This window comes from Rhea americana, unplaced genomic scaffold, assembly GCF_003343005.1.
Source record: "Rhea americana isolate MKP2758 unplaced genomic scaffold, rheAme1 scaffold_607, whole genome shotgun sequence".
Lineage (NCBI taxonomy): Eukaryota > Metazoa > Chordata > Aves > Rheiformes > Rheidae > Rhea > Rhea americana.
In genome coordinates this window covers 60,806-75,085 of record NW_028186765.1, presented here as the reverse complement: position 1 = coordinate 75,085, position 14,280 = coordinate 60,806, and the positions used below count along the sequence as shown (strand labels likewise).

Below are 14,280 nucleotides of genomic sequence, written 5' to 3'. Positions count from 1 at the left end.
CCCTCCTCCTGCCCGTCTCGGCCGCTCTGCACGCTTCTGGGCGCCTTTGCACCCCCTTTCCGTGCCCATTCCTTCTCTGCGGCGGGAAGCTGATGGTTTGGCACCTGCACTGCCTCCCCGGCAGCCTCCCCGGATTTGCTGCCCACGGACCCAGCATAACCCATCCGGAGAGGAGAGGTCCTGCACGCTTGTGAGGAGCCCGGACACTAACATCCCTGGCAAGCTCCGCTGAAAAGCCCACAAATAAATCCCTGTTCCTCCTGTTTTCGCTCTCCCCCGGCGCTGACCTGCTTCCCAGCTACGGCTCGGAAGCGGCACCTCCTGCTCCTACCTGCCAGCCACCGGCCCGCACTCCCACCCCCGCGGCCAGAAGCTGCGTAAATATAGAAACCCTCTTGCAGTCCCCAGCCTCGGCCTTGCGCCGTCTGTCAGCTATAATTACAGCGGAGCTCTCCAGAGCCGCTGCCAATCCCCCCGATCCTGCCCTCTCCCGCACGCCCTCCGCCCGGCTCTTGGCTAAATATAGCACATTCCAGCGGCGCGGTTCACCTTGTGCCAGGCGCCCGCTCGCCCTGCCCGTGCCACAGAGGCTTTTTCTCCCTCCCGCCTCCTCCTCTCCTCGCAGCAGCTGAACGTGCACGAGAAGCAAACGCTCGCGATAACGTTTCAGCCTCGCCGGCGGTAGGAAACGTGCTGAGCGCTCCCGGACAGCGGGGTTCGCCTTGCTCGCCCGCCCGCGCGTCGGGTACGCTTCGGGCAAGCTTCCCGGACACAAAACAGGCGCGTTGGGCAGCGTTTCCAACCGCACCGAGAGGGATTAACCTCTGCGGAGAAAGAGGGTGCCGGCTGGTCCTAACCGATGGCCATGTTGCTTCTGAAAGCCTGGGTGCCCTCGTGCCCTGGAAGCTGGGCTGAGATCCACCAGGCTTACTCCCACGGAGTGCCACCAGGCTCCTCTGGGTTCGGGCACTATCGCTAGCGTTCGGGCCGTTTGTTTGCTGTGGGGAAGCCTGCTGTAACAAAAAGCAAACAAGCAGAAAAGCAGTAAACGCCTACGCTTCTAGGGCAAGACGTAGGAGATCCCCACTGTAGCGTGCGGAGGTATCACCACTTGTGTTTATGCAACACGGTGAATTTGGCTGTCACTCTTAGCGGAATATACTTAGCRCCTGGCCCATAACTGACCGTACAGAAAAGCATCCCTGTATAAGTTATTTCTGCTTCAGATTTTACACCACTGTTTTGGATAGATGGGGTGCAAAGGGAGGTGGCAGTACTATACTGGGTGTCGCTGATAATGCAGAAGCTCTATTCATCACGGCAGAGGGAAGATTTCTTATTCTGTTAACACTCGCCCTAAAACCTGAATCCTCCCAAAAGCGTGCGTCCTGTCCTTTAGGGTAATTTATTGTTAAAAATAACGAATAGCCCGCAAGCCTCTGGCCTCCTCATTTCCTTCTGTATGGACTCTTCCACACTGGAACCTGTAACCCTCTCAGAAGCCAGGACTTTGCTTGGGATTCTGCGCTACATGTTTGCTGCTGTTTTTCGTTGAAATATGAGCCTGTGTCACGTGAGTCAGTTGGTTAATTATGAACCTTATATGCTGTTAACATGTCCTGTAACATTGCAGCGCTTTTGATGAGTATGTCTTAACCTGCAGAGTTAAATAAAAAAACTACCCTACCAGGCAGACTTGGCAYGTGATGCTCTTCTAAATAATCATTAAATGAAGACAAGTTATTTTCACAGATAGACTTGAAGCAGGTGGAATCCCCATGACTGGCTCAATGTGACTAATAAAATACTTTCCATATTATTACTGATTATTGTTGATGCCTATAGTTAAACTACTGGCTGTGATACAGATTATTAATGAGTATCTTTTTCTCCTTTAAAACTCGAACTCYGGGACCAGAGGACAACGACCTTCAGTTTACATTCTCTAGTTGCCACATTTAAAACCGAAGCCCAAAGCGCAAACTCTTCCCCTCCTGACCTCCGTCGCACATGACTCTGCTCTTCTAGAGTAACAAACCCTGGGCAGCTCTTACCTTCTTTGGCCTTTCGTGGTGGGATACGTGCTTCTCTTGAGCAGGAGACGTGGATCGGCTCCTTCTCCCAGCAATGAAGGAGCTACCACCAGAGTGACGTGAGGTCTTCTGAGGTAAGTGGGGAGGGGGGGGGAGATGGAGAATAGAAAAAAAAAAGAGAGAGAGAAAGAGAGAGAGAAAACAGTGCCTATAGATTTCACTGTTACAACAATGTTATGGTAAAGGGCTTGTCTACAACACGCAGGACCAAGTCCTGTGTGTACCAGAGTCCAGCCTGGTTCCTAACGGGGGGAAATCACCATGGGCACGACTAACAGGCTTACAAACAGCATGTAGGTCTAACTCCCCGACCCTGGGATCTCGGTGGCCCACGCACACCAACACATGCGAGAAGAAAGGCCCAGCTGCTGGAAGAGTGTTTGCTAAACAAGATGATAAATGGTAGCAGCAACATTACTTTGACAAGCCGGTCATCCTGAACAGCCACGTCCGGCTTTCAGCCCAAGCCTAAACCCGTGAGAGGGGCCCTTAGCAACAGCCGGTGCCGCTGCACGGGGGCTGGGGGGTTGCACACGCAGATGCCCCGTTCTCAGACTGAAGTATTAGCAGAATTCCTGCTACCTATCTCAGCATCCGCAAACTTGATACTGAGCTACACTTGTCTCGGATACTGCGGGTGTCTGAAAGGCAGGGAAGGTGTCCTCCAGCTTGGCTTTGAGCAGAAGCTGAAGACATCAGTTACTATTATGTGACAGCAGTGATAAGCAGGAAGGAAAGTGGGAAAGGCCAGAAACAAAGGAGCCACTGAAACATAAAGATGCAGTGAGAGGATCAAGTTTCTTTTTTGCTGCAGCGGGGAGCACAGGTGTCTACTAATTATGCAGAAAAGAAAAAGGTTCTTCTCCTTCCTCTCAGTCCTGTCCTGCAATTAATAGGGAGAAATCCTTTGCTGCAAATGTTCTCCAAATGTTGAATGGCTCCAGTTCTCCTCTGGGCTGCCTCCATCCTCAGGCAAAAGTTAGGACTGTTCTGCATTACAACCTCCTGCACAAGGTCCCTGAGCTACACCTCTAACCTTCTGGAACATCAAACACATTGGCTGCTCTCCTTTCTAGTCTCACACTGCCCCTTGCACCAGAGACGGTGCTTTAGCATCTTTCTGCAAAGAGCAAATACAGCTTTGATTTCTTGGGGCTTGTCTTTCAGTGCAAGCAGAGGGGAGGAATTCAACCTCTAGTTTTGAAAACAGGTCTGAAGATGCTATAGAAATGCAAGATCTATGTTAATCCTTATTCCTAAGTGACTGCCTGAATGGCAGAAAAGGGAAGCAGGCTGCAGACATCGTTTATATGTTCTCGGCATTTCTTGTAGTTCCAGGCACAGATACAATCTAGGATGAAGATGATGGCTTACATGTGACAAAAAACTCCACTGGAGGGATGAAGAGACTCACCATTTTATTGAAGTGGTACTTGCAGTAGCCACAATATTTGACATTGTCCACTTCTAGGACTTCTTCTTCACATAAGAGGCCAGCCATCTGGGCACTGAAACACATACAGTCAGGAGGCGGATAAAGCAAACTGAACAGCCGGACTACACAGCCCATCACAGGTGAACAGTAGTTCAGGATACCCGGTCCTGCTTGGCAAATGGTTTGCAAGGAAGAAAGAAAAAGTTCAGCATATTTTTAATTCAAATTAGAATTCTGAAATTCTAAGTACTTTCCTACCAGATTGTGTTGCAATTTCTGTTTTTCTTAAGGCAGGCCTGGGGGACCAATAACAATTCCAATTAAAGATGCATCATGAACAAGGAATTCTTGTAAAGTTGGGAATCCCCCTATTCTCGAGTCAGACAATGTTGTTTTCCGGCTACGAGGCTACATGAGGATATCAGCCCTTAAAATCCCATCAGTTAGATGACACCCTTGTATGTGCTCTGCTTGAGAAAGAACATTCCCGGATTGTGACTCATCTCCTCTCCTCTTGTATTCCACAGAGCCCTAGGGAAACCCCCACCCCTTGGTTCTCCCCGGACACGGCTCACTGGTGAGGTCTCAGCCGTCCTGGGGAAGTTCCCTTCACGAATTGAGCAGGGGTGATACCCCCAGCGCCATCAGGSGTGATCTGTCCGACTCCCCGTGCCACCTGTTTCGCGTGGCCCGAAAGCCACAGCGGCAAAAGCGATAGCAGCGGTGGTTCTGGAGGAGAGGCGGTGGGGAACTCACCAGGTGACGTGGAAAGCCTGTCGGCAGCCGTGTCGGTTACAGGCCATGCAGGCTCCGGAGGCTGCTTTGCTCTCCCTGCCCTGCTCTTCACAGATGTAGCAGGTCTGCAAAAAAGGAAAAGTGCTCCCTTGAAGAGGCAGCCAAAGCACCCKCTTCCCTGTTCTTCAGGAGGAAAAGCCTTCAGGAACTTAAAACTTTGTATCCAGTCGTCTGATTCCTACGCCTACACCTCTGGCTTACTTCTTGGTGGGTTGCACAAAACCCATGCATCTTCTTTTTCTCCCCAAATCCCTCTCCAAGGAAGGGATTGATCAGGCTGCAGAATTGGAAGGGACAGAAGTGGAGGACCAAAAGAAGAGGAAGAACGAGGATTTACTTTGTAAATTATTTTTAAAGGAATCTCAGTACCTGGAAATTAAAATAAAATGAACAGGAGATATGAAAGAATAAGAAGACATRGAAAAGGCAAGGCAAGTATACTTAGGGCAGCAGGAGAAAGAAGTGGGCTCACCTTGTTAAAACGGTCGTGGGGAACATACTGCAGGACAATYGGCTCCATGGTGAGCACGTTGGCAAACTGAACCTCTGGGATGTACAAAGCACAGACGACATGGGCCCACCCTGCAGAAGCAAACAAGACAGAAAGCAGAGATTCATGTGGGGCAACTCACAAGATGGCTAAACCCAGAAAGGGCTGCAGACAAGCACGGGGGGAGAGAAGGGAAAGGGTGTAAGAAGGGAGCCAGCCTAAGTTCAATGTTAGGTTTGAAATACTGCTGCTTGTAACTTGGTTACGAATCATTTGTGGATGATCAGAGAGATGGACACCACCTTCAGATTAAATATGAAAGTGGAGATCTCTTTGGGAAAGGATATGCACAATGTTCATTCTCCTTAAAAGCACCTGCAGCACCTGCTCAGGATCTGCTGCCTACACTTGCTGAAGACCTAACTAAACACAGGAAAATCATCCAAACTGCAGATGATGACGATGGGACAGGTCTGACGTGCAGTCCCGTACACCAGAAACAAAGCTCCCATTACTGGCTCTTATCAACGGCTAAAGACGGCTCTTTTTCAGCAAGCCAAATTAGATTAAAATCTAAATCCACCAAGAAACACTGCACTTCCCAAATCAGATGTGCRAGTTGAAATTCCATCTGGTCAGGGTAGTACTGAGAAAGCTAGAGGGTCAGGAGCCTTTGGGGGCGTATGCGTACCGGTATGTCTACTGCATCGGAAGGATTTYGCTAGGAGTAGGACAGATTCACCTGGGTAGGCGGAATCCAAAATCCRTGATTACAGAATTATTTTACAAAATTGTAAGTACTTGGGCTATATAATTCTGTATACTGACATAGTTATAACACTTCTTGTGCCTGTCTGCAGACCTGACCAAACCACGTAATAGCATGTTTGGAAGAAGATGCTATGTTATTATAAAACAATCCCCCAAAATGATACTTCGACTATTGCAGCAAGGCTCTTGGCACTGCTCGGACCAGCTCTGATACTTCTACAAAAATCATGGACTYGGAGCTTCTTCTCTAAATATGGGATTATGGGAATAAAGACCTCCTTGCCTAATTTGACTCTTTGTGTATCAAGCTAAGGGGCAGGTAGGTAAAGAAGCCTTTCTGAAAAATAATCAGATTTTGAGAAAAACAAAGCTTGATCCATACTGCTGATAGCATCAGTAGCTGCAAGCTCTGAAAACTGAAACCAAACTCCACAGTGCTTACGGCACCAGAGGCTGACACTCCGCAGTGACGAGGAGATAAGCCTTGCAGAGAGCAAACATCTTTACTCCGTGCTGGTCCCCTGCTCTCTGACGGGGACTCATCCCCAGCGCGAGGCTGAGGTTCAGTTAACGTGAGGATGACACTGCTGCTGCGCACCCGTGCAGCATTTCCGTAAGCRAGGCCAGATCGTGCAGCGACTGTAGCAGGGCTGAATCTAAGAAACAGCGCGTTTCACGGCCGGGGCTTCAACGTCGGCCGGAGCTCGGGCAGGTTTCCCCACCCGGGGGGCAGCAGAGGTTTCCGAAGGTGAAGTTTTGCGGGAGGAGGCAGAGCGTTTCTCRTTTCTCTGGAGCCTCCATCCTTCCTCTTCCGGCGCTATCGGTTCAGAAAGGAATTAGGCTGCACCAGGAACAGCACCTGAGAGCCGGGGAGGCAGCGCACGGAGCGGGGGGCTCCCGGCCGGGCACCGAGGTACTCACCGCCGTTGTCGGTCCGCTTCAGGGCTCCGTCTTTGTGGGGGCACAGCTCGCATCTCTTGAAATTAAGAAAGAAACAACAAGTTTAATCTAAAGTCCCAGGGGCCCGGGGTCAGAAAAAAAGAGATGATTCATTTACGGTACGGTTATGAAAATTGCTTTCAAAGAGAGGAAGTGGGAGAAGGGTGCAGAACGGTTTGGGCGCAGTGAGATGCTCTGACACAGCTAGATATCGTCGGGTCTGACGGGCGCTTGGCCCGAGGCTCTAGGAGCACCTTGGCTTTCCTGGGGCTTTTTAAAGAAAGTTTCTAGCCCTTGCGGCTGGGGAGTAAAACTGAAAAACATGACTCAGAAGGCAGCAGGCAAATAAAAAGGACCCATTACCTATCTTTTTCCTCTTTCTTTCCTTCCTTCCTTCTTTCTCTTGCGATTCTTTTTTTTTTTCCAGCCAATCTCACGGGTTGCGGGAGGGGATGAGTTGGGAGGCTGCCGGGGGCCCCGCCGCCCCCGGCCCCTTCGCCGCGGGCGCCCTGCCGTGCCCAGGGACGGTCTCCAGCCCCGCAGCCGCGAGAGGCGTGAGCGGCCCGAAAACGGGCTTCAGCCCCTCACACGCCATCCCCGTGGCAGCACCCAGGGAAAACGTTTTCTCGGTTTTGGGGKTTTTGTTCTTTCTGCTGTTTCGTTAAAAAGCGAGCGCCTGAATTTCTGCAGAGCGAAACAACTTTTCTTTCCTTTGTTAATGGAAACATCTATTTTTTGTTGTTTTTTGTTTTTTTAACAAAGCTGTTTTCTGTGAAAAATGTTTCATCAGAAAGTTTTGAAATGAGCTGTCGTCAYGAAGGCGACGGCCGTGAGGCGGCGGCTCTCATACTGCTATGAGTGTGTGCGAGCTGCTCTTCTTCCTCGTGCGCTTGGTTTTTTTTGCTGTGTTCRTCAGCTCTAGCGAATCTAGCGCTCAGCGGGACAGATGTTCCCAAACCACCAAAAAAACCCCACCAATACCTTGAGTGATAACTCGCTGAGCCTCGGCCCTGCCAGCCAAAGAACTCGTCACTGCGTAGTCCTTGAGGACCTTCCACAGTGTGGACTTCTGAAAGCAAGCTCAAGATTTCCTCTGTTGAAATTTTTAGCTCTTGGTAGCCGTCACGGTAAATAAAATTGCCGCAGGTCAGTGTGGAGCAGGGGAGCTGAGCCGGGGAACATGAAGCTGCCGCGGGACTCGAGCGCGCAGGGTCGCCCAAGAGGCACCTGCGGCCCGCACAAAATCCACGCGACAACGTGTGAACAGGAGATGAGGGGACACAGGCCAACGCCATCGGTGTCACCCTCTACGCAACTTAGTTTGAGAGGTGGGCGACTCCAGGAGGAATTTCACACTGCGGCTGGTTGGGCCCCGCCTGGCAGAGCAGCCGAGAGCTGCTCTCACCATTGCTATGGAAAGCCCCGCCAAGCCAAGACAGAAAGAACTGGGTTAGCTGAGACACTGTAATAAGAAATTTGCACTTGAAAAGGCCCCTCGGTTCTCCTCTCCACCCCTCAGATCAAAGCGGCTCTCCCACCACGCGATTAGCAAAGCTCTGATCGTAACAAGAGGGGTTAACAGCTCCATCGGGCCCCACACAAGACTTTTAAYAGCCCTGCTTCTAAATGACAGCTAAAGCCTTCACATGATCCCTCACATGAGTGCCCTCTGGCCATTGCAGCTCACCGGGCTTCCTAGACAATTTGATTACAAAGTGGATGGGCTTTCAGTTGCTTACTGTAAGCACAATAGCGTCCACAGCATCCTTTAGGGACCTGCGCATCTGAGGAGGGTTTATGAGCAGGGATTAGTGGTACCTCTTCCTTTTGTTCAACCTGCCCAGGCCTAGGCACTCTCCCACGTTTTTATTTCAGCTCTGGGAAAAAAGAGCAGAGCTGGTTGATTAAAACCAGGTTGTGGTGGCTAAGGCTAGAGCTCCTGACCCACCAGGTCTCCTTCCTCAGAGGAGGTACCACCAAGTGATTAGACTGACCAGCTGCAGTTAGGACTCCCAGTTTGTCTTTCCTAAACTGAAGGGAGGGGGGGATGGAGTCTACGCAAGCTGAAGGAGAGATACAGAAATCAGGAGACCTATGTTTTAAAACCTTCACTAAGACATGCAGYATTCTTCATGCCTTCAAATCTCATTGTCAAGACAAAAATATCAATATTTAGCCAGTAAAGTGGACAAAGCTTGTAAACTGCTTTAAGATTCTTATATGAAGACAGCTGCGGGAAGAAAACCATTGCTGTTTCTCAAAGGAGTTTGCCATAGAGTCCTTGTCAGAGAAGTACGAGTATCAGTTCATCATCCTGTTGACAAGGTACTTTGGGCTCAGAGAGCAGCCTCTCCYGTTCACGATCCTCGGAGCAGCGTCTGCAATGCTGCTTCCACGGCTGGCGAAAGCAAGGCACAGAGGGGCGCAGGGAAWCCCGGGGCAGTGGAAGAGCCGCACCGCCAGTCTCTCCGGACTACGAAGTACAAATTCAAACGGTGTTTTAGTAGCAGAGCCAAGCACAGCTCTCCTAAGACCTGACTCATTTCCCTTACTCTGATCATGCTGTTCCCTACATCAAAGAACTAGATTCTTTTCATGTATTTACCCATCTGCGTGTCTGTTGCTATGACTGCTGGTGTTCAACTCAAAAGGTGAGGGATTTAGTTAGGAAATCATCCCCAGCTCTGCTGAGGAAGGAAGATTATCACTGCCCAGCTATAGCAGCGGGGCTGATGGCCACATGACTGAAGGGCATGACGGAAGCCCACCACGCATCGTCTAACAGAGTTTACTGCGCGCGACTTCAATAAGGAGCCACCTGCAGGGATATTGTTTTCGTGATGCCTGGGAGGCGGTTTGAAGGCTATAAYGTACAAGTGAAAAGCTACAATCCCTCTTGCAGTGAGCACAGGTGAGGAGGACTTGTGTGTACATGTATTACTCCAGCTTAGGTGTCATTTGAATTGTAGCTAACACTGAAGAGCTGCTCCTTGCCTGCACAGTTGGGAGAGTAGAGGGAAGGAGGCCCATAAAATCTAAATGTCTCTCTTTGCTATGATACTATCTGCATGAGGTAAAACTACTCAAAGACGTATTTGATCTTCTTTACTGCAGTGTGCATAAAAGCAGTATTTTACAATGGTAAAAGAGTTCAGGTCTGAAAGTCTGGTGTTGTTTACACTCCCACTTCCAATGAGGAATGAGTTAATGCAACATAGAAAGCTGGTGCAGATACCTAATTCCCCCATTCACTCATCTTTGCCAAGTTCTTCGCCCATCTGTGAAACAGATTAAACCTTTGTATCGCAGCAAGCACAGAGAACCCCGCTGAGATGGAGGAGTGCACTGTTTGCTCAGGTCTGCACAGATATGTGCACTCAGAGGTCACCTACATCAACTTTACTAGGTGTGTACTTTAGAACAGATTTAGGTAAATCAGTTCAGAAGGCAGTGCAGGCACTAATAAACATAGTCTGAGTTGATTTAGGCCTTGGGTATTTGAGAAAAGCCCAAGTTTAAATTAAACACATTTTTAATGAAGTGAAGGAGGGAGAGCTATCTTGGATTTATTATATGATAAGTGCGTATATACACAATCAGCATCCGTGGCATAACTAGCATAAAGATCTACACCCTGGCCTCTTTGCATTTGGCTGGGGCAGCCGTATCTGACGAGGACTCACATGGGGAGTTATTGCAGAGTAGTTAGTGTGCTATAAACTCGCAGCCTAGTTTACTGCACAAGTAGCTTTGCCACATAGACAGGCCTAAGAAGCAGCCCTGGCCTGAATGTTTCCACTTTCCTGCCTCACTGGGAAATGCCAGAATTAATTAAGAACATTTGTAAAGTGTTCTATACTGCTAAATTGCTACTTAGACACAAACTAAACCCTGATCCAGCTTCCTGTCATTCTCTATGTTGTTTAACAAACTCAGAAGACTTTATGCAGGAGACAGTTGCTGCAAGTGAGACATGAATGCCAATCCACCCTGCCAGTCAGCAGGATAATTTATACAGCAYAGCAGCATCTCAGGTGATGCCAACTTTCCTCCACTCCAAAATTTTCTGAGGAGCTGCACAGGAAAAGCTGCAGGGATGCCATCCTGGAGAAGAATGTCATTATATTTTAGAAGATTGATGGATCTAGACTCAAAACTCTTTGGTCATCAATAACTAGCTTAGAAGTCTGTCTGGCAGCATGTTCCTCAATATGGCTAAGACCACTGTATAGAATTGTTTGACAGAATTTTTCCTATTGTCTAAGCAAGAAAAAGATTTTAAAAGAGAGTTGGTCTCTCAGACAGGTGAAGGGTGAGTGCCTTGTCCAAGGTTATATAGTAGCGAGTCAGGATTGCAGTCCCAAGAGTTCTGAATTCCAGGCTCCATCCCTTCTGTCCATGGACCACACTGCTTCTCGTAGAGGGATGAAGGGCAGCAAACTATCCTATTTAGGGTATGTGCAAATGTGCAAGTGCGTTTCATACTCACCACCCTGGCGGCTCTCTCTTGAGATTCACATTTTCGACAGAACCAGGGTCCGGTTGGAACCTGGACAATTCCATAGCAAGCTGGAAGGAAAGCAGAGAGAGTTCACTTGATCATGTTCAAACTGGCTGTTTAATTTTTTCAGGTGTACATGAAAGTTTGCCTGAAGGAGCTTTGTCAGATGGAGATGGAAGACAAAAACAAAAATTAGATCCAAACAGCATTTTGTTTCCTTTTCTAGTTTCCAACACCTAGCAACAGCAAATAGCCCTTTGTAAAGGTCCGGTTCCTCCCTGCTCAACGTATCCTGTTAGGACAGCTGACTCTGGTCCAACCTGCACCCAAAAACAYGTCCACTCTGAAGCAGATTTTTAAGGTCAAGAGAAACCATTAGATACAAACTCCTATGTAACACGGGCCATATTATTTCAGCCAGTAAACATGGACATGAAGCAGTGAAGTAACTTGCTTAATTTTTCACTACACAGCTGGAATTAGAATCCAGAGGCCAATGATCGACCCTCACTGGACCATGCTGCTGCTCTTCTACAGACTCATCTCTAAATGCCTRTTTCAAGAAGTGAGAGGTTGTAAAAGTGAAGAGAGTTCTCCTTTGAGCTGCATTTTTGAGGAGAACGCAGCACCTAAGTAAGTTGCCAAGCTTTTGGAAGTGCTCAGAACTGAGCAACTCACAGTGTGATAAGCTTATCCAAGTTTTCAAATAAGCTCATACCCAATATGAAATGACTAAGATAAAATCTCAGCAGCAAGGAGGAAATCATCTCAGTGAGAATTCAGATAAACACCCAGAGAAACTCCTATTTACCCTGCACGCCCTCAATTTCATAAGTCATATCCAACAGCAGCCTTTTGCAGCATGCTTTGAARACCACCGAATTCAGGCTGTTTAGGACTAATACTGGGAACAGGTTCTACATTAATGTTAGAGTCTCCAGCTGACAATCCAGCAAATTTCAACAGAGTAGCTATTTTCTTCAGTTCTTCTCCAGCAATTCCACGCACTCCTCTGCCACTGCTTTCCACATCACTCTTGGTTGTCTCAGGGTCCCCCTCTGCAAGCTGAAGCTCCCACTCCTTTAAAGGGGGCAACGCTGTTTGAAGACCCTTCACCACTTCTGGCACTCTCTCTAGCCATCTCTCACTCTCTCTTACCATCCAGGGATGRACTTTGCTAGTCCTGGAGGAAGCATTTCTGACTCTGAAAGGGTTCTTAGCCATCAGGCAAATGGGTTTAAAGCAACAGAGGCAAGTAAAGACAGGGGTAAACAATAAGGTTATGTATGCTCCAGTGAGGGTATAGGAGCACCTCAAGAAAGAACAAATTATATCTTCCCTATTCCATCTTCAAATTTGAGCTGGCAGTTGGAATGGAATCTCAATCACTCGAGACATTTGAAACTGCGTTGGACAAAGCATCTGAAAATATCCTGCTGGAAGCAATCCTGTGATGTTCCCTTGGGGATGGACCAGACGTGACCCCCAATAGGTTTCCTCCATTTCTCTAATGTCTGTTACTCTACATGAGCCAGGAAAGCAAATGTGATTGTGGAGTTAAACCATGAGGACCGACTCCAAGATGAGCCAAGGCATATACATAAGAAAATAGAAACTACATAAAAGCAGYGACAGAGGAGCCTGCCTTGAGTCCATCTTTAGCAGTGGGCTTAAGGCCAAAAGCAAGCACTCAGCTGGAGACAGTACTGGCTTCTGTGCCCACTGCTTCGGAAAGAAAGAAAACAAGAAAACAAGCAAAACCACAGAACATACAAAAGGTAACGCCGAAAACATTATTTGTAAAACATTCTTAACTATCTTACAAGATTCTTAATTTCCAGTTAGAAGTTTCTGTTCATATTTTGAATTTTCTATGAAAAAGACATTTCTAAATATTGTCACAGAAACAGTATTGATTTTTTTTTTAAWTAGCCCTAATGTGTAGCTTCAACATAAGCTTAAAAAATAGCGGGTTCTTTATTTAATTGTACAATTATTTTGAAAGATAGCTTTTGTTTTGAAAATATTTAAAAGCAGTACAAATTGATACCAAATCCAGGGTGTGATTGCAAAGAATGAGACAGATGAACCACTCTGTAGCACTTTGTTCCTGTTCAGTATCCAAAATTCTACCAAGCTACCACACTACTGCTAAATCTGTGACTTTAAAAAACGGCTAGTCTTTTTTTGAACATCCATTAGGAATAACAATATTCCTTACGAATTACTATATCCTGATATAATCCTTCCAAGTCCTCAGTATACAGCTGTGCTTTCTAAACACACAAACGGTGCCTCTCTGAGACTTCCCTAACACGTTTTAACTCCACCAAAACAACGCTACACGCCTACTTTACAGCAGCCGCAGCAAGCAGAAAACACGCACAGTCTCCATACCTGTGTGGGCCTAGAAGGAGGCACCTAAAACACAAAAGCATCACAAATTTGAAACTGCTCTGGCCAGCAAACAGAAGTATCTATATTCATCCTGGGAACGGGCCCGAAGCTGCCAGTGCCCTTTACCTCCCTCCAAAACAGAGGGATGAAAAAAAAMCCCGTTTTTCCAACCTGTGGTTTCATAAATAACAGGGGGAGCGGCAGAATTACACCATCAAAATTAGAAGGGAAGCGAGTGTCGCCTGGGGTCCCTCGGAGGCACCCCGCAGCAGGTTGTCTTCTGCAGGAGACACCCCGGCAGCGGCTCTGCGAGCGGAGAATTCCCCCGCGAGCTTCGCTTCCTCATTTGAACTCCCCTTCGGTCACCTGGTTGTACGGGACCTCTTACTCAGGCTGCGAGCGTGGACAGAGCAGGCGACCGAAAAGCAAAACAAAGCCCGAGCCGGAGCCCCGGAGCCCCCGAGCCCCGAGCGCGACAGGCAGCGAGCGGCGGGCGGGACGCGCCCGGGGGCGAGCGCGCACCGAGCGCCGCGGAGCCCGGCAAGGGGCTCGAGACGGGCTGGTGGATGGAGAGGATAATAATAGCTGGAAAAACAGGCACGCCAGATGAGACCAGAAAGCTCCGCGTTATTCAAAACAAGACCAAACGCGACAATCGCCATTCCTTTTTGCTGCATTTAAGCGAAAGCAAATATTTCTTCCTTCCCCCCCCTCCTCCGGAGAGCTGAGGAGGGTAAACTTTCCAGCCCGATACCGGGTGCTAGGGGCGTGCTTCAAGTCATTTAAAATGCAAATAGCGCTTATCTCTCGGTGGAGAAGGGCTGGCTTCCTCCCTGCCCTTGGAGGACGCGGCTCCGGG

At 48.5% G+C, this 14,280-nt stretch overlaps 1 protein-coding gene across 1 annotated transcript in view; it reads right to left on the bottom strand.

The window, feature by feature from the left end:
- LOC146587206 (protein AF-17-like) overlaps positions 1 to 14,280 on the bottom strand; it is a gene marked incomplete at its 3' end in the record, with an annotated part of 20,797 nt that overhangs the window by 5,996 nt on the left and 521 nt on the right. The window contains exons 2-7 of the mRNA XM_085319980.1: positions 11,013 to 11,092; positions 6,506 to 6,560; positions 4,796 to 4,905; positions 4,285 to 4,388; positions 3,508 to 3,601; positions 2,055 to 2,162 (exon numbers count right to left, since the gene is read on the bottom strand). Of these exons, the coding sequence (XP_085176106.1) occupies positions 2,055 to 2,162; positions 3,508 to 3,601; positions 4,285 to 4,388; positions 4,796 to 4,905; positions 6,506 to 6,560; positions 11,013 to 11,092 (551 nt within the window). The remainder of the gene's footprint in view (positions 1 to 2,054; positions 2,163 to 3,507; positions 3,602 to 4,284; positions 4,389 to 4,795; positions 4,906 to 6,505; positions 6,561 to 11,012; positions 11,093 to 14,280) is intronic.